The 20950-nt window shown below is 38.8% G+C and overlaps 1 protein-coding gene across 1 annotated transcript in view; it reads left to right on the top strand.

The window, feature by feature from the left end:
• The window catches only part of LOC140237386 (transcription factor IIIB 90 kDa subunit-like), a 51981-nt gene extending 31960 nt beyond the window's left edge, over positions 1 to 20021 (top strand). Inside the window, exons 6-14 of the mRNA XM_072317312.1 lie at positions 2000 to 2149; positions 8535 to 8628; positions 9587 to 9713; positions 14080 to 14182; positions 15516 to 15965; positions 17434 to 17495; positions 18324 to 18405; positions 19144 to 19208; positions 19695 to 20021. Coding sequence (XP_072173413.1) covers positions 2000 to 2149; positions 8535 to 8628; positions 9587 to 9713; positions 14080 to 14182; positions 15516 to 15965; positions 17434 to 17495; positions 18324 to 18405; positions 19144 to 19208; positions 19695 to 20021 — 1460 coding nt within the window. The remainder of the gene's footprint in view (positions 1 to 1999; positions 2150 to 8534; positions 8629 to 9586; positions 9714 to 14079; positions 14183 to 15515; positions 15966 to 17433; positions 17496 to 18323; positions 18406 to 19143; positions 19209 to 19694) is intronic.
• The last annotated feature ends 929 nt before the right edge of the window (positions 20022 to 20950 follow it).

Below are 20950 nucleotides of genomic sequence, written 5' to 3'. Positions count from 1 at the left end.
AAGAGAAAATCGTCTTTAAGCAGCTTTCTTGAATGTATCGTGCGAGCTAACCCTGGCGCGAAAAAGCTTTGATTGAAGGTTCATAGAAACTGTTTGTAACATACTCAGCGATGCGAAACAAAATCTTCTCAATACGAAAATCCGCTTGTTGTAGGCTAAAAAACAAGTTTAAGCCATGTGGTAACGGTGGTGATTTCTATTGACACGCTACCATTTCTATACCTTGGAAAGCTATAGGCCTCACATGTTGTTCGTCACCATAGTTGCGAGTTTATGCAGATCATATTTTTGAAAACCATGCGTTTCAGATTTTCAAGTATCACACAATATTATACTACAAAACTGAACATCCAGCAAATCCTTCTTCTTCTTTTTTTCTACTTTCGCTGTTGTAACCATGCAGATACGGGTGTCTGCCGTCGGCCTGAGTGTATAAACTTGACAACCCTCTATAGAAAGGAAACGAAAAAGAAATCCACCCAATCATTGTATTTATAGGTTTAACCTCCCTGGTTTAGCTGTACACGATGAATACTTCGTGCATATAGACCGACATCCGGTTTGCTTTCATGAGAAGAATTCGATTTTTAATTGGAGGGCAACAGACCCTACATCCTTCCGTCTGAAATGAAATAAACATGCCGTCATCAAAAACACGAACTATGGATCTCGGGGAGTTTGTATAGTTGAACCCAATGTCGCAAATCATAACACGGCAAGGGAGGACAGAGATCCAAACCGAGAGGTGCAGATTGTTCATAGCTCTTCGATTAAAATCACGATCCGAACGTGTTCGTAATCAGACAGTCATTACCCATGGTGTATTTTGCCTCGGGATGAAAAGTGCCGCTCAGACTGCGAATGAATCGCGTTTATCATTTTGTTGAAGAATGTATTCATGGAAGATTTCCCCATCCATGGCGTAATTGGTAGGCCTGTGTTCAATAATACCTACACAGTGAAACACATTAAAAAAATCAAACCGCGGTGTAAAGAAAATAATTCGTATAATAATTAAGATGATTATTATGTGAGGCCTCTTAATTGTTACTTGTAACAAAGATATGAATTCATCTTTTCAAATTAGATAATAGGAATAAAGTCTGACACGACAGAGAAATCCCTTTAAGATTGTACAAAGAATAATGAATGTTATGAAATCTTTCTTTCTCATGTTAATCTTTCTTTCACGACATGATAATTGGTGTCAGTCATTTTTATGCGTAACAAAATGTAGAGATACATCAGTGGTGTTATCACACCACTCTACTCTCACTTTGGTGTTTACTTAAAATAAGATAATGTTAGAAGAATCAGTTTTCTAGGAATCTGATAATCACAAATTCGTACATGTACAACTTTAGAATGGTGTGATGTATCTGTGTGCACATCATTGAGAGACTTAATGTAGTGATGATGTAATAATTTCATCTGATTTGTATGTGTGATAATTACCGATATCACCGTTCTGTTGCAACATATGACAATTTTCATTCCAACTCTAAACAATGCTTAATGATTTGTGTTAATCTGCTTGTAATAAAATTGTAAAAATTGTATTGGTTTTCACTCTATTCATTACAGTTGACCAACATGTCATTAAATTTTAGATCAGTTTTGTAATGACTTAACGACTGTGTATAGATGAATATTTTGTTGATAGTGTTCATAAAAATCTAATCGTTGATCATAAATTGCTGAAAATTTTGCACGCCTTTGGGCAGGGCTGCACACTAACCCATTTTTTTTTTTTTTTTTCATCTGGTCTGACCTGTCTGTCGGACCAGTAGGTACCTAGTTCTTCCATTTTCAACTTGTCCATTCGTGAAAAAGTTGCTGGTCCGACAGTGATTTTTACTGGTCCTGGACCGTCGGACCAGTGCCATTGTGCAGCGCTGTTTTGGGTAGTCTGATTTTATAATGATAAATGCGAAAGTGCTCCTGTGTGATGGCAATGAAAATGTCAACATTTTTCCTCCTGTCTTTTCTTTTCTTTCAGATCCATGTCTCTTCATCCAGAGGTTTGCCCACAAGTTGGAGTTTGAGGAGAAGACGGATGAGGTGTGCTCCACCGCTCTGCGTCTGGTATCCAGAATGAAAAGAGACTGGATGCATACTGGGAGGAGGCCCTCTGGTCTCTGTGGAGCAGGTGAGACATCTCAGCATCTCCCCTCGGTCTCTATCTCGGGATGACTTGTAATGCACCTGTCTGTTCTATTCATGTTATGACATTATTTGATCGATTTTGAGTCTCTGTGTTTATTTGCGTAAATGTTGGTATGAGTGTGTGTTGGTGTTGATCTGATGAACTGTTTTCTTTTTTTTTCTTTTGTGAGGTGCTTTTATGTGAATTCTCTACTCACATCTGTTTGAGATGCACTGTCTCTGTGTTGCTTTGGCTGATTGCGATATGAAACTGCAGAGAGGGAGGGAGAGAGTGCCTGTGTGTGTGTTTGATAAAGTGATCAGTGTGATGAAGTATGTATGTTTGTTGATGTTCTGTGCGTGTGTGTGTGTGTGTGCATGTGCAAGTGTGCTTGTTTGTGTGCTTGCAATACAATATTGCCTGAAGTTTCCGTTAGGGTAAACTCTATTCCGTGGGAAAATTATTGAAACAGATCAGCAGAAAATTGAACATTATGTGCAGTGATGAGAAAGAGAGAGAGAGAGAGAGAGAGAGAGAGGGGGGGGGGGGGTGTTGACCATGAATGTCAGTCAGTAAGTCAGCAAAGTGGTGAGTAGTGGTCATGTCACAATAGTTTTTTTTAGCTCACCTGAGCCAAAGGCTCAAGTGAGCTATTGCGATCGCCCTTCGTCCGGCGTCCGTCGTCCGTTCGTGCGTCGTGCGTCGTGCGTCGTGCGTAAACTTTTAACATTTTCATCTTCTTCTTGAAAACCCCAGGACCGATTCTCATCAAACTTGGCAGGTAGCATCCCTAGGGGGTTAGGAACTCAATTTGTTAAAGTGGGCACCATGCCCCACCCAGGGGGCCCCCAGGGGGGCCCAAACCCCCCAAAATTAAGGAATCTGTAAAAATCTTCTTCTCTAGAACCAGAAGTGATAGAGCTAAGTTAATACTATGAGTCAGTACATTGATGACTGTAGTTTCAAGTTTGTTCATGGCAGGATCAGGGGTGCCCCCCCCCCCCCCCCTTGGGACCCAGGGGAGGGGGTGGGGAGGGGTTCTAATGGGGCCTAAATTGTACATTTTCATCTTCTTCTTGAGAACCCCATGACCCATTTTCACCAAACTTGGCAGGTAGCATCCCTAGGGGGTTAGGAACTCAATTTGTTAAAATGGGCACCATGCCCCACCCAGGGGCCCCCAGGGGGGCAACCCCCCCCCCCCTAATTAAGGAATCTTTAAAAATGTTCTTCTCTAGAACCAGAAGTGGTGGAGCTAAATTAATACTATGAGTTAGTACATTGATGACTGTAGTTCAAGTTTGTTCATGGCAGAATCAGGGGTGCCCCCCTTGGGACCCAGGGGAGGGGGGGGGGGGGTGAGGAGGGGTCCTAATGGGGCCTAAATTGTACATTTTTATCTTCTTCTTTAGAACCCAATGACCCATTTTCACCAAACTTGGCAGGTAGCATCCCTAAGGGGTTAGGATCTCAATTTGTTAAAATGGGCACCATGCCCCACCCAGGGGGCCCCCAGGGGGGCCCAAACCCCCAAAATGAAGGGATCTTTAAAAATCTTCTCTAGAATCAGAAGTTATAGAGCTAAGATAATACTATGAGTGAGTACATTAATGCATGACTGTAGTTTTGAGTTTGTTCATAGGAGATCCAGGGGTGCCCCTCTTGGGGGCAGGGGTGGGGGGGGGGGGGGTGGTTCGGAAGGTCCAAATGGGGGCCTGAATTGTGCATTTTCATCTTCTTCCTGAAAACCTCATGATGGATTTTCGTCAAACTTGGCAGGTATCATTCCTAGGGGGTCAGGATCTAAATTTATCAAAATGGGCACCATGCCCCACCCAGAGGGCCCCAGGGGGCCGCAATCCCCAATAATTAAGGAATCTTAAAAAATTTGGGCCCTTATTGTACATTTTCATCTTCTACTTGAGAATGTCTGGTCAAATTTTGGTAGAGCTGTGAATAATTTAGATTAGTGACTGCGTGAAAGGTGAACTTGCGATACTCAGGTGAGCGCTAGACCCGCGGGTCTCTTGTTTGGTCATATGACATTAACGTCACTTACATCATACTTTCAGTTCATTTTATTAATGGAATTAAAAGTGTTTTTTTTTTTTCATTGTTCCCCAGAATGGAAGAATTGATAACTTAGAAAGGAGTCAAGAATTTTTGTTTTGTACAAAGCAAATAACCGGATTGCAACCTTGGTAATGTGGGATTACTTGAAGACAGGAGTTAATTATCTCACAAGGTGCAACTCAAAGCATCAGATTTTTTATGCCTCCGCCACGAAGTGGTGCCGGAGGCATTATGTTTTCGGGTTGTCCGTCCGTCCGTCCGTCCGCTTTCGTTTACGCGATAACTTGAGTAATATTTACTGGAATTTTACCAAACTTGGTCCAAGTATGAAGTATGATGGGCAATTATTTGATTAGATTTTGGGTGAAATCGGCTGAAGGTCAAAGGTCAAGGTCAAATCATGAAATTGTATCCGTTTACGCGATAACTCAAGACTGGATGGAGCAAATTTCACCAAACTTTGTTGGAGGATGATGTATGATGGGACAATTACTTGATTAGTTTTTCAGTGAAATCGGACAGAGGTCAAAGGTCAAAGATGAAGGTCAAATCCTAAAATTTATCTGTTTACGTGATAACTCAAAACTGGATGAAGCAGCTGTCACCAAACTTGGTCCAAGGATGATGTATGATGGGACAATTAGTTGAGTAGATTTTAGTGACATTGGCAAGAGGTCAAAGGTCAAAAGGTCAAGGTCAAATGCTACAAATGTTGCAATTTCCCCCATATCTATGCAATGCCCGAAGGTATTTTCTTGAAACTTGGTGTGGACATGTACTACTGCGTAAAGATTCTCCAGAGAGAGTTTCATGTCATAAGGCCAAAGGTCAAAAGGTCAAAGGTTAGGTGAAAATGTTGCAATATTACTTTTCTCTCAAATGCTTCAATGTATCTTCGTGGAACTTGGTACATATGCATGTACTGTCTGGCAGGGATTATCTAGGGAATTTAGGGGTCATGGGTCAATAGTCAGGGGTCAAAGGTCAAGGTCAACTCCTCAAAATTTTACTATTTCCCTCATATACTAGTATATGCAATGCTTGCATTATTAGTTTCAAAACTTAATACATGCATTACCTAATGGAGATTCTCCGGGAAATTTCCAGCCAGAAGGTCAAAGGTTAAGGGTCAAAGGCCAGGTTTCAATGCCCCTCCCCCCCCCCCAAAAAAAAAAATCTATTTTGTACCGTCATCACACTCTTTCTTCGTACCTTGGAAATTACTCATTGCATAAACTTTCCCAAAATTCCCCAAATATGTGTACCTGCACTCTTAGAAAATTATAGCAAACCCAGTTCAAGACATTTCTGACAAACCTGTCATTTCAATATTTTGCCAGATATGTGAAACTGTCATGGATCACACATTGTGAAGACATTGTACTATACGCCTATTGGGACAATCATGCATTATGGCGGAGGCATCAGTCGCCATAGCGACATTTCTAGTTTCCCACTCTGTCTGGCTCAAACTTTTCACTGATCTGTTGTGTCTTGTAACCATCTTTTTTTGGGGGGAAAATCTGCTCTGGAGGTGAAATTTCCTTCAAATATTCAAGCAATTTTAATAAAGGAATAAAAAAAAAAAAAAAAAACCAGGGTTCTGTCAAATATTGCCAAAATCATCTCTATTAGCATGCCTCACCTCATGAAATGGGATTATATCTGTCTTTTGAAGGAAATGCACCCTGCATTCATTCCCAATACAAAACAAAGTTAGACAAAATCTCTGCCAGATTGCCTGGTTTGAAGAATTCAAATATAAATGACATTTCCAAAGGAGAATTGCCCGTGTCCATGAGTCAAAGTTGGAAGAGAGAAATCACTGCCATGAGCTGGAATGAAATAGAAATGCTGTTCTATGGGGGCCAAGTACATCTGTGCATGCACTTATCACTACATGTTCATTCTTTCCTCCATTGATGCATTTTGTCCTTTCCTTTCCCGTCATCATGTTTTGTTTTGTGTGTGTTTGTGTGTGTGTATGTGTGTTTTTAATCTAATGGTGCTTTTGCATTATATTTTCTCAGTGATTACTGTAAAAGTGGAAATTTTCGTGCATTTCGCGAAATCAGAAACTAGTGCGAAAATAAAAGCACGCAAATATTTTTGCTTGATATATGTTCCTGTAGTTGATGTCTTGGAATTAAAAACATGCGAAACTCTTTTTATTCGGCCGAGCACGAAAAATTAGTTGCGCCAAAATATCCACTTTTACAGTACAAAGTTGAAAGTATGACCAAAGAAGAATAAGCCAACACAGAACAGAGAACCCTGTATTAAACTATTATCTATCTCTTTCAGTTACTTGTTTTGTGATGATTTATTATTTTCCCCTTCGTTTTTTTTTTTTTTTTCATTACTTGAGAATAAAAGTGCCCTATATTTACTCAGTACAAACTGGAAAAGCAGCACATCCTTTTCATAACATCATGTGGCTTTGAGAGTATAGTATGACAATCACATGATATTTTTCTTATTTTAATTATTTCTGTGCTTTACAGAGCTTAATGACGCTTACACTAATTTCACAATGACCTTTGGATTTCACAGAGAATGTCCTCCTTACTGCTAACTCAAGAGTCTCTCTGCCTCTATAATTTTTTATTTTGTTTGAATACACCCTCCCTTTCCATCCTGTCTTCTCTGATTCATGAAATCGGCTTAAAATGGTATGTTGTGTAGCTTCTCACTGGCCCCAGTTTAAGCAGTTCATGTGGTTTCAAACATCTTACATGCCAGTGACTAAGTGTAATCCATCAGAACAATGTGTAGAGATTGATGTTTGCCATTTACCTTGAGGGTAAAGCATTTCTTTTTTGGCATTTTCTCTATTCATAATAGTCTTTGTTGGGTAGGTAGTAGGGCATTATAAAGATAGCCAAACATTCTGTGCATGCCTTGATTCAGAGACTCCAACCACAAGCATCTTGTAACCCATTGAGGATGAGCTGATTTTGCTATATATCGGAACACACATTTCCCATTGACACCTGCCGGAGAAATCTATGCAAGGATGTACCCAAGGATGGGTTGAAAGAGTACCCAAGGGTGGGTTGAAATGGGAGATTCTCCTGCCTGGACCCCCTAGCACACTGGAGACTGAACATGTACACAATATTATGTGCGTGGTAGCACAAAAACAAATTATCACAAGGATGAAACACAATTTCCCTTTTTTTTAGGGGGGGGGGGAGGGGGAGGGTGGATGAGGGAGGGGGAGTGGGGGAGGGAGGGGGTACCGGGCCTGTTGAAAAGGTTATACTAGTGGATTCTCTTTGGTGTTGTCTTATTTTCTTGAATGCATACATGACAAAGCTAAGGTTAGGTGGGAAAAGGCTGAATTTTAAGTGGGAGATGCACAACCAGAGTGGGAGAAATTCAAATTAAAACAGGATAGCAGGAGATTTTGAGAAAATGGCCTCAAAGCGGGAGATCTCCAGTTGAACACAGGAGAGTTGAAGTCTCTGTTGATTACTTGGTGCTGCTTAATATTCCACCTCTTACTGCCCATGGCCTTTTATTTCCATGATATATGAACATAATTGCACTAGGTGAGAATGTGTCCAAGGGCGCAGGGGGTGAATTAGGTCTAAGTTGTTAAATTGGGTGGAAAATGTAGTGTTGTAATGATTGGTGACATACTGTGAAACCTGAAACATTAGTAGCATGAAACTTTCGCAAATTGGAGCCGACAGCCTTTTGCGTGGCATGAAACTTTCTTGGGACTGCCACAGGCATTCAATGCATCGTGTAGACAAAAAACTTTCAAATGCATTTTACTTTTGCAAATCTTGGCTCTTTGTTAAATCCATAAAAGTTTCATGCAAGCAAAAATTTCTGGTTTTACTGGTACCTATCACAAACAATGTAAACGTCATGCTGAGTGTGTAAACTTGCTCTCTGTAAATAGGAAGCCTTCCTAATATATCTGATTTATGCTGCTGTTCCATTACAATTAAATGTTAATTGCTGTTATCCAGGAGAAAATGTCCACCTCTGAATTTTGTGATTGATTTCATTATTAAGTTTTGTGGGAGGGGGTATCCTCTAGTGCTTCATCATTCTTTGCAAATTATTTGATTAGAGTGAAAATCATGTTCAGTAAGTTCTAGGAGGTCCGTGCATTGTACATGAAATAAGGCAACAATGAAGAATGGACATTTAAATCTCATACATTTACATCTCATTCGACACTGCTGCTAGATATCACCATCATTTCACTCCATAATGACGTGATAAAATCAATCTCTTTCAGATTGTTATGCCCCGGTCTTAGTTGACTTCCCTTGTGTTGTTGTTGTTGTTGTTGTAGCCCTGCTGGTGGCAGCCAGACTGCACAACTTTAGCAGGACACAGAAAGATGTCATTAAAGTTGTGAAGGTGTGCGATGCAACGCTCAGGAAGAGGTAAGCAACTCAAGCATGGGCACACATACATGTATGTAACAGGGTCACCCACGAGTTTGACATTGAAAACAGGTCCATGAGTCATACAGCTGATGAGTTCGACACTAGGCAAATAATGCCCATGAGTTTGACACTAGGTAAAAACAGCCCACGAGTTCGACTGATATAACACGAGGCTTAATTTGTCGGTCTTGTGGACCTTGTTAGCTTAGTGTCAAACTCATGGGCTGTATGACTCGTGAGCTGTATAACTCGTGGGCTGTATGACTTGTGGGTGTCGGTCTCGTGACGTGCACCCTATGTAACTGCTGAAAATCAAATCATATTTCTATATTTCAAATGAAACTCTCCATAGATAAATAATTGACCTTTGAAGAGAACTGGGCATCTCTATAGTGTAGTATGAGGCATTCTGTCATTGTGCCAGAAGCCATAATTCTTTGTTCATTCCAATATCGTATTAAATTCAAAAGACCATGAAAACTATGCTGGTTAGTTCCCAGGGGCATTGTTATTCAGTTCATATTTGTTTCACTGACAATCGTCAAATACAAGGATATTTAATCATCGTGTAGGAAATGTCTTTTTACCTTGGGGTCACCTGCATTGACTAGGTATAAGTGCTGTTGACATTCATGAGAAATAGAACCAATTTGAAAAATTAGAAAATGGGAGAATTGGATCAGAACAGTGAACAGGAATAAATGAGCAGTGAATTAGTTCTCGTGGGAATATTACCCATAATTTTAAAAAGAGCCAAAATCTCTGAAGATCTATATTGTACCTTACCCAGCAAGTATATATGTCTTTTATTAGCAATGTGAACAATACACAGTCTGTAATATTATTGTCTCTATTGATAGCCATCTCAATTGTGACCCTTACTTGTGGGGGCGAATCGCAGACATAGACAATGTGGGACGAATCTCGCTGTGTAATTCTATGGTATTTAAAACAGGTTGACAGAGTTTGAAGAGACGCCGTCCGGTAAACTGACCATCGATGAGTTCCACAAGATTGACCTGGAAGAAGAGCAAGACCCGCCCTCCTTCACCAAAGGGCGGAGAAAGGCCAAACTGGCTCAGGTTAGTTAGCCTGACGGTCACTGACACACCACCAGAGACCACAATGAGCTTTTCCTGTACTTAAAGGGCTGGTTATAGTATTGGCTGAGGTGAGAATTTCAGCCTGTAACTTTTTGCGAGATACCTAGAAATGACTTTGTGAAGTGTCAAAGAGCATACAATTCTTCGAGGAATTCAAAGCATATTTTATGAAAATTGGTTTTGAAATGGCTGAGATATCCAGAAACAAAGTAAAACAAAGCCATCCTAGTAATAGGTGGGTCCCGCGTTGTATTAGGATTGCTGTGTTTTGGATATCTCAGCCATTTCAAAATCAATTTTCATCAAATAAACTTTGAATTCCACTTAGAATTATATGCTCTGTCATTTTTCTTAACAGGTTTCTCATTATCTCAGAAAATCATCATAAAAAAAAAACCCATGGGAAATCTGTAGCCCAGTCTCAACCGAAACTGCACCATCCCTTTAAACAGATTGTCTCCTCCATGAGATTACACAGATGCATTACTGGTGAAGAGCTACCTCTCTGATACAGTAAAAGATACAGAGACTTATGATCAGTGTGTTCAATCAGTTTGCAGGAATGCCTTGAGGAAATATCATCTTACATGTTTGGATTGCGCCACTGTTGTTCTTGTTAATTTGAGTTAAAGATACTACTTTCATAATTATGTATTCTCATTACTGCAGGTATATCACACATGCATTAGAGTGTGCAAAGAAATGTGCTTGTAATTTCTACTCAAAGGCATATGTCAGGTCATGTTCAAACTATATGTAGCATGATTTAGTTCTCTATGTCCAAAAATTCAATACAGAAGGAAAAATGTGTTTCCTTGAAATTACTCTATATCATGCAGGCAAAATTGTAAGTACAATAATGTATATTGCAAGGAACCAGGCAAACACAAAAATGATTGTATGATGTTATGAGCAGGTGGTTATTATTTCAGCAGATTAAGTTAAAATTTTACAATGAATTTGTAGGCACAATATTGTAACATATCCCTTTCAGACCTCCCAACCATTCAGAATTTGGTGGAAGAATCTGAATTCTGACCAGTTTCCTGTTTCTGTGATGATTTTACTACACACTCCTGTAGGAACTGCTCTATCTTTCCTGCCTTTGAGCCAAATAATACCTGTTTTTTCAATCAGAAAGGTTGGGAAGTCTGCCCTTTAAACAGATGCCTTGTGCGATAATTGTGCATATATACAGAGCCTACAGTGTGAAGTCTGAAGTCAGTCGTATGGAGCGAAATCTTGTCAACTGTGAGCCCTATTAGACAACAATGAAAACTGTAACAAAGAGATCTTTTCATCAGAAGTCTCTCACCACCTTACGACAAGAATTGTTCATTTGTAAATATACCTCCCTGGGATTACAGCAGATGTTGGGGTATTGTGGGATCTGGGGCAACACAGTATTGTCTCTTTTAACGCACATACAAACGAAATGAATAGCCCGCAATGAAACTGCAGCAAGGAGTCAACTCCATGCGGCTGGGATTTACAGGTTGATATGACGTGAGGGCAGTATTTTTGTCTGTGGCCTTGATCTCCCGCTTTGAGGGATGCACCAGTGTGAGAAGAGGTCACTGCACTCAGTGCGAGCCAGTGCCGGGATCTTTTAGAGGAAGTACTTTTTAGGAGCAGACATGACTGTAGTTTAGCAGATGAGTGTTTGCTAGTTTCAGTATGAGGTGGGGATAGGCAGTAGTGAAAGGAAATTGTGCTGTGAAAATTTTAAAGACAAAACCAGTTACCCAGAGGTCTTGAAAAAATATTTGCAAGTCCTTTTGAATGATATTGATATGATAGATGTGTATATATGTTATATATGATATAAGTTATTCAGTCAGTAAGAATATATTGCTTGAGTAATTATATCATTGTGAGCCAATGATCCTTCTGGTATTGCTTTCACTTCAGACATTTCCATGGATATGGAGCACTTTAATTCTACTTTATTTTGTTATTTGCATAAGAAACTTGTGAGATGAATTCTCAGAAGAGATATTAAAACTTAAAGGAGGATTGACAGTCAAAGTCCCTTTCAGTTGTTGACCACAGAGACCACTCTTCAAGTGTCTTTATTTTTATTTATTTTTTTTTGGTAATGTTTTTTAATTTATGTCTATGAGATCGTGTCAAGGTTAGCAGACATAATGTATTTTCCTAGCAGACAGCCTAACATTTCCTTGTAGAACCCAACTTTGACATATATGAGAGAAACCACTAAACTGTACTTTAATTTAAGAAACAATTCATCGGTAAATCAGTTTAGTGTACAGAATCAGGGACAGTTTTGATTGCTGTGTTCCAAACGGCGGATAATCAAATTCCTCTGCACTTTGCATCACCTTGACATGCTTTTAAAATCAAAAACTTTTTAAAGATTCTACATGGCATTGAGTTGCTTGTATTGGGATGGCAATATGAGAGAGTAGAAAACATTTGTTGTGTTTGCACTTTTTACTTATTGAAGAGAATGTTAAATTTACATAATTGATCATCAGAATGCTGGCCCTGGCTCATTTTGAAGGATGCCTCCTTTCATATGATTATTAAAGAAAGAAAAAAAAAAAAGCTCTTGTCATTTTTTTTTTCTGATTACATTATATATTATTTAAGGCTTTGCTTTATTAACTTTAAAGTAGAAATACAAGTAGTTTTCCCTTTGTCACACTCAAGACCAGAGCATGTGTATTTGGAGCTCTGTCCACAGTCAACTAATACAGAAAGTGCACTTGAGGTTAGAGGTTGCACGTCCTGTTCAAAGGGAGCTATTTATCACTATTATTATCATTATTGTTGTTAGAATGAATTCTATTAATTTGACAGGTGCCAAGATGACTCTTTAATTTCATGCATGATGAGGCGACATCATCTATTCCCTGCCCTGCAGGGCAAGGTTTACAAAGTAGCTCCTCAAGTGCCATGGTATGAAAATATTATGCTTTGCGGTGGTTTATATGCTTTTGCCTCTCGCCAAGTTTTCATTTCCCCAGGCAAAGGGGCATATTTGTTCGTGTTAACCTGTGATGTCAACAATAGACTCGTAAAGTTGCATGTCCTTGTCTGCTTATCATATTGAATGTAGGAAGTTGCACTCGATGGCAAATCCTAGAAGTTCCCATTAGATTTATCCTGTGATGTACTTGTTGATGCAAGGTCATATTCTGATACAGACACTAAACTTGAACTGAAAAAAAAGAGCAAACAAACTGCTTCTCAGTTTCATTTCCTACTTTCTAATCATTCATATCACTGCTTGCAAAATTACAACACATCAGATCTCTCATAAATTTTAATGCCATGGCATTGAATCATGTGATGTCGTTTCTTTGTTTAGCGGTTGTCATAAAATCAAGCCATTTCCTCAAAGGCAGAAAAATAATGAATAATGCTATTTGATGTACTGTGATCCAGAAGCAAAATGGCAAACTAGTGGCTTACTAAACAGTAAGATTTTGTGATTACAAGAATAGTACACTAAAGTTATTTTTATCCCAGCCTTAAAAAAAAAGAATAACTACAATGAAATTGGATTGGAGCAATGCATATATCATAACTAGACCCCCCTGGCAACTGGCTCTAATGTGTAGTCAGGCACAAAAGTAGGTGTCACAAATACATCACCGTAGTCACTGATATGGTGTATACTTCCTGATGATATGAAACAAGGCTTATTCCATAACATCTGTCAGTGTATCTAAACAAGTCTGAAAGTTTAATGCCATACTCTCCACTTCTTTTTTCTTTTCTTTTGTTTACAGCCCCGAATGATAGATATGAAAGATAGAGTATATGAAACTGTACTTATCTGTATCTAGATGTCATTATCTTCTCTATCTCTCTGTCTGTTTATCCACATTATCTTTTGCTCTCTTTCTTTCCCTCTCTCTCTCTATCTATCTATAAATCTATCTATCTACTGTATAAGGCATATATTCAGCAAGGCTATTTTTTGCGAATTGGGACTTCCTGACAATTTTGCATAAATTCATGATTGCGGAGTGCAGAAATGAATAGGGAAATGTGTGTGTGCACGTCACATTCTTGACATGATCAGAGTTCATATTTTCTCTTTTTTTTATAGCACCTGACTGGCGAAATTTGAGAAAATAAAAACCTTGCAAAATATTTGGCATATACAGTATCTGTTTATCTGTCCATTTAATTTGTCATCAATTTATGTATGTACGGATGTATCTATCTATCTATCTATCTATCTATCTACCCATCTATCTACCCATTTATCTATTTATCTACCCATCTACCTATTTATCTACCCATCTGCCTATTTGTCTGTGTATATATCTATGCATCTTTTTCTTTGTCTCTGCTTCTCTCTACAACGTAGCTGGAGGAGTTGAGTAAGAAGGAGGTGCAAGAGCTTGAAGGAGAGATTTTGACAGTCCAGCAGGAGATAGAAATGGCTCTAAACCGGAAACGGGGCATAGCAGGTGAGCAGCTGTGTTGTCATGGTAACTACCCTGGTACATTAAGTTATCATAGGCATAAACATGTGGGTGCTGTGCATGTGGCAGTCAACAAATTGCATGATGTAGAACCTCTCTATTATTATTGTGAAACTTCCCTGTTTTAGAAAGGGTAGGCTTCCTGCATGCACTGTAGTCTAATTATCTAGATTTGGTCATGAAATTGCATGTGTTCCAGTTTCTGTTGAATAATCTTATTTCTTGTGCATTAGAAAAAGGAAAGAAAAAAGAGAGGTATATATCAGTCAGAGACATTGCTTGTGGTTTATCACACAACAGGCTGCCAAATAATTGTGTAGACTTCCATTCTCATTGTAAATTCATTCAGTGCAATTGGTACTTGACCCCTACTTCAAGTCACAAGTCAGGAATCTACTGTAATGCAGGACGCAATGGAATGCCATAATCACTATAAAGTCAAATACTTTGTCCAGTCTCTACTGCAAGTGATGAGTGGGTACTATGGTTGATTTATCATTTTATATCATTAATAAAGTCATAAATCTAAATGAAGCTGTTGTCAGATGCATTTAGGTTTTGTTCTTCAATGAAGTGTTCTGTAGTTTCATTATCTCTTCAGATCAGGAACGGGCCTCCACTGTAAGTGGACTATTCAAAAGGAAGGAAGTATGGAAGATGAAGAAGGAAGTGTAATCATTATAAAACCATCTGCAGTCTGTTACATCCCAGCTAGGCGTGCATGAAATGAACTGTAAAAATTGTATATCAAAACAGCTTGAATAAGTCTAAAACATGTATATGTTTTCTCCTCATATGTATAGAGTCATTTAGTGTATTTTTTCTTTTCTGTACTCTTGCATAGTATTGCAAGAGCTTCAAGCAGTCATAAGGATCATGTAAGGTTTGATGACTGGGATGTGAAGTTTGATCAAATGATATTTCAGATTGGAAAGTTTCTGCATAATTAGTGGTACATTCCATAATGTGTCATATCGCCCCATGTGTTGTAGATGCACTCAGTTCCTTTTACCTTGTTAGTTAGGCATGTATGAAGTGAACTGTGATAAAGTGGATTAACCTTAACAAATTCATTTATTTACTTCTCATATATAAAGAGCCATTAAATGTAGGATTTATTTTCTGTACTCTTGCATGGCATTGCAAGAGCTTTTAAACAGTCAAAAGGATTGTGTGAGGTTTGGAGTCCAGAGAGTATATTATCTCATATATCTGCATCTTATGTGAAGTTTGATCAATTAACGTTTCAAGTTGGAAAGTTTCCGTGTATGAATTAGCGGTATGTGACATAATTATCATATTGCCCCATGTGTTTTAGATGATGTCCCAGCTTCACGGAGTTCACTTGAACGCAGCACAGAAAAAGTCAAGGAGAAGGTTAGTGGTGATGGGAGTAAGTCAGATGACCCAACTTCCATTGTCCATCAGCTGCAGGACGAAAGTGTAAGGACGCTCATTGATAGAGAAATCAATCCAGCTCACAGACAATCAGACAAACAAGAAGGGCAGCCTTGCGGAGAGACTGGTAAATCAGCAGAGCCCTTGTCAAAAAGTGGAGAAAATGACAGTGTTGTTGAGGAGGGAGGGAAATCGTTGATGGATGCCAAGTCAGCGTCATCATCGTTGTCGTCATCGTCCGATGTGATCGATACATTGATTGGACCGCGGGTATGGGAAGATGGAACACAGAAGGGAGGAATGCGACCATCCGCCCTGTCCCTGGGACTGGAGAAGATCATTGAGGAGGCTGCCATTTCAGAAGAGAAGAGTGAGAATCTGACATAGCCAGCAATAAATTCTCTTTGTTTCTATTTTGCTACAGATTAATCCATATTTTCTTTTTTTTTTTTTACTGTTTTATATACTGATTTTGAAAATTACCTAGATGAATTAATACCTTCTCATCAGAGGACACACTATTGCATTTGTTGATTTTACCAGCTACAGTCAATATCATTTCGATTTGGATTGTTGGATTGGATATATTGTGGCTGTTTCTGTGTCAGGCAAGCCGTAAGCAAAGCCGTAACCAGTTGGAGAGCATTATTGATTAAGCGTGCATGAAATGCAAGTACTTTAATAGGTACGGGGTGTTTTTTACCCTTACAAAAAAACAAAGAAGTTTAATTCAGAAAGAATGCCAAATAAGGTATGTGGCGTTTTCAATTTATAAAGAGATAAATCAAAAGAGAACACCAGTGTTGTTTTGAATTTGCCAAGAGTTTCATAAGACACCGCATTAGGTGAGTGGTCTTATCAATTTTAGAAAAGAGTTGAATCAAATTGCACAGCAAGGCACAGGGAGCCATGATAAGTTCCTTTAGTTTGTACAAAGACCCTGAGGATTTGTTAAGTTTTAAAACCCCAATATGTATTCAGTATGCATTTGGTTACCCATGGTATCACTAAGCACTACATGTAAGAACTGGTGTTGTGAATGCATAATTAGACTTTGCCAAGATGCATTATTTCACATTACATCCTTCTAGAAGTGGACTAGTACAAGATGAAATATATAAAGGTATATATCATATTGTTCATGATCTCACATGTTTCATATTCAACTAGACAAGCACTCTGAGAGCGCAGACCTCCGCCAAGCATGCAGCTCATTTCCACCACTGATCTTGTTCTTCCATAGAGAATCAGTGATTTCCACCCATACGTACTTATAGCATTGTGTGCTGAAAGTCGCCCATTTTCTCCAATATAGAAACCTTTTGTTACGTTATAAACTTCCAACTGCGCGGCGTGCCTCACCTTGGCAGAAACTAGAGCATGCACTTAAGTGCGCACATGCAAACCTCAAATACGCGCAGCCTGAACTCCAAAGTTCATTGAACCTACCTGCCAAAATATCAAAAATCCTTCATAAATTCCCCCAAAATTATCGGATCACCACCAAAATTTAATCATCTGTTACTTGTATCATTCTAAACCTTTCCTGCAAGTTTCATCCAAATCCGTTAACTTCTTTTTGAGTTATTTTGCACAAGGACAAACAAACAAACCAACGGTAACAAAAACATAACCTCCTCCCTTGGCGGAGGTAATAATGTAAATATTTCAGTGACATCATTCAAATCATTTTCACAGACAAGATATATGTTAAAAGAAAGGGCAGCTGTGTTTGACGTCATTTCATTTTATAACATCAGGTATTTAAGAGTGGACGATTTAGAAACAAAACAAAAATAAGAAATATGAGACTGTTTTGATGATGTGATATTCCTCAGATTCAGACAACAGGAATGGGGAGCTTGACTTGACAGGAATAGATGACAGAGAAATTGATGCGGTAAGAGACTTCTTGATAGTAATTCACACAAAAATGTATGTCTCATGGGCAAACTAATTAACATGTAAATACGTTTTGCCTAATGCATAACAGAAGTAGAGACCTGTACCATGAATGTGGGAAGTGCATGGCTTTATTTGAATTGTCGTGCCAAGTTATGTTTTTATAGGAGCGTATATTTTGAATAATGTATACTCTCTCCTTCAGTGGTAAGGTTAATATATCAACTCTTCCTTTGTTACTGTTCAATGAGGGACAATAAAATGAAGACTTGATTATTGGATCATATCTACAATCTTTGATGTAGATTTCATATTCCTCAGTTTCCCTCAACTAATGACTTATGACTGGAAACCCAAATAATTGAAAACAAGCTTATGTCTCCTGAAACGAGATGAAAGAACCTACATATTCTAAGTTTGTGTAATTGGCTTTGTCACCTGCGTTACTCAATTATTTAGTTTCCAGTAATAAATTACTTAATTTAGCACTTTCTAAAGTGCTATTTTCTTTGAACATGAAATGCATTACAAATTCATGAAGAACAAGCAAGCATGTACAAATAAATATGTTCAAAATGAACTTATTAGCCAGTATGTATAGAAAAACTGGAAATTTGGAAACAGTATAATGGAATATGGTCAAAGACTAGAATTGATATCAGATGATGTTGTGAGTAGAGGTATTCCCAGTACATGTTTTACCAAGTAAAGGGTACAAACGTGATTTCATGAAATGCGGTGAGAACACCTCTGTCAACCAAAGTTGATGTTAACTCTTATCCTTTCAGTGATTTATGCTCTCTTTTTTTCACCTTTTATGGTGCAGTTTATTCTGAGTGAGAAGGAAGTGGTGATCAAAACCAACCTGTGGATGAAGGAGAATGGAGAATACATGAAGTACCTGGAAGGTGAGTCATGATGGCGACGATGATGGAGATGATGGTGATGATGGGAATGATGATGATGATGATGATGATGATGATGAAGATGATGATGATGATTGATGGTGATTATGATGGGGATGATGATAATGGTGGTGATGATGATGATGGTGATGGTAGCGGTGATGATGATGGTGGTGGTGATTGTGATGATGGTGATGATGTCGGTGATGATGATGGTGATGGTAGTGGTGATGATGGTGGTGGTGATGATGATGAAAGTGATGAAGATGGTGATGGTGATGGTGATTATAATCACTGTTGTTTTCTTTAATGACATTATAAAAATTCTCATTAACCTGTTGAAGACGAGTCCCGAGTATACTTGGGCAGGCATATGGGAAATGTGTGTTGTAGCAAAATCATCCCGTCCTCAACAGGATACATTGTACTTCAATTGTTCATATCATTTTGCTGTTAGTATTGCAAATATGTGTGTTACCGTCCTTCCAGTTTCAAACATTACCAGAAGTCTCATCTCCAGTTATTGTACCAATGATGCATTGTGTTGCATTGATACTGATGTGAAAGTAAAGAGCATACAATCACCACATAATGGAAACTGTATAAAGTAATCAGGTATGATCTTAGAAGTCATATAATATGCATTGCATGTGCTATTACTGTAGAGAAAAAAACAATTGTGACAAATCATACAGCTCAGGGGTATTTTATTTTTGCAATTTTCTTCTCCAATGCTTGCAGAGAAAGAACAGAGGCTGCAGAAGGAGAGAGAAGAACAAGGCCTAAAACCAGACCAACCCAAGAAGGTATGACAAGGGTTATTTCAACTTATTTTGTGGTATTCATTGAATATCATAACAATATTTGCACTGCATTATTATGTTATAGTATTGTTAGTTATTGACTAGTTTACTCCTGTGCCCTATCAGCTTTGAAAGACTCTAAATAAAGTAGTGCAATGACTTTTTTAGATCTAAAAAAAGAAATCCAAGACAATTTATTGACAAAGCATTACTAAGAAGTGCTGTCCTTCATATCAAACTAAGGCCATCTTAAATACTGATATAGACTAGATACTTTTTATGTCCTTGTTGTTCACCTTTCTAAATACATAATTGCCAGGCATTGCAGAATTGTTGTTGGTCTGAAGTACTTCACATAGCCTTGGACTTGTAAAAATCCATCGGAAAAATTGACTTGGGGATCTGAAGATTCTGAATATTCACAGATTTCATGCATGCCACAAAATGTGAGGAGGAAATTGAAATTTGTATCTCTTATTCCTCCCAAAGAAAAGGAGAATTCCCAAGAGGGCCCCAATTCAGGCAAACACTGCAAGCGAGGCCATTGAGAAGCTAATTGTCGAGAAGAAAATCTCGAGTAAAATCAACTACGAAGTACTGCGGGACCTTACACAACCCTCTGCTGCCAAGAGGCCTTCTGTACCCCCACCGCCGGAAACCCCGCCCCCTCTCAACATGGGAACACCCTTCAGGGTGGGGTCCGGTGGACAGGGATCCTCTCTTACGAGGGCCGGTGGTCTCGGGGGCCTGAAGAGGGGCAGACAGCCCCTGGTGCCTTCAAGACCAGCTGCCAGCGAGGTATGGAAAAAACATTAATTGGTGTCATGGCAACCCCATCACTGACTGAAGATGATGGTGATGATGATGATGATGATGATGATTATAATAATAAATTCTAGCTCTTATGATGTAGTACATTGAATAACAATGTGCCATATCATTCTACTCTACAGTTAGAATGAAATAATCAACAAGATAATCATTTGCTTACACATTGTGCACATGCTTTGCTCCTGTTTTATTGAAATTCTATGCATATGAATCTCCTTAATGATCAACACAATTAAGTGTGAAATGACTGGTTGCAACACTAGACACGGGAAGTACACATTAAATGTACATGTATAGCGTACAACCTCTGTGCATTTTTCTCTGTTTCAAGTGCATAATTTCTAAGGAACTGCTTTGTTCAGTGTATTCAGTACATATGTCTATTATAGCAATCACTTCCCAAATTAAAACATTTTATTAATAACGTGATGAAATGTTGGTGTGTATTGACTTGAAATGACAACAGAGTTTGACAGCCTGGTGTGTATTTCTTGTCATGTGTTTCTTCAGGAGCCAGAAAAGAAAACGGCCAAAGTGGAATCCATGAAGGCTGAAGAAGCAGCCAACCCCTTCACCGTCCCTCAACCTACCCTCCCCTCTGATGATGTGGTGGTAGAGTCCGGGCCAGTGGAGTATGCAACAGAGGATGGACTCAACCAAGAGGAAGACGGGGATGACGAGTACTATGATGATGAGGATGAAGATAATCTTCGGAGTGCTGCTCAGCTTATAGGGCACAGGAGTGAGTTGACCTGTTGATTTGTAAGGCCTTGTTTCTTTTTTTTAATGCATAAATTACCAAGTCTGAGAGGAAATCTGCAGCAGAAATTATCAGCTTGTCATCATTAAAATGCACTCGATATCATACACTGGCCTGGACTGGATTAGACAGAACTGGTTAAGTTCATCAAATT

This window comes from Diadema setosum, chromosome 1 (genome assembly GCF_964275005.1).
Source record: "Diadema setosum chromosome 1, eeDiaSeto1, whole genome shotgun sequence".
NCBI lineage: Eukaryota > Metazoa > Echinodermata > Echinoidea > Diadematoida > Diadematidae > Diadema > Diadema setosum.
Note: the sequence above shows the minus strand (reverse complement) of the source record. Positions and strands in the feature narration are given on the sequence as shown.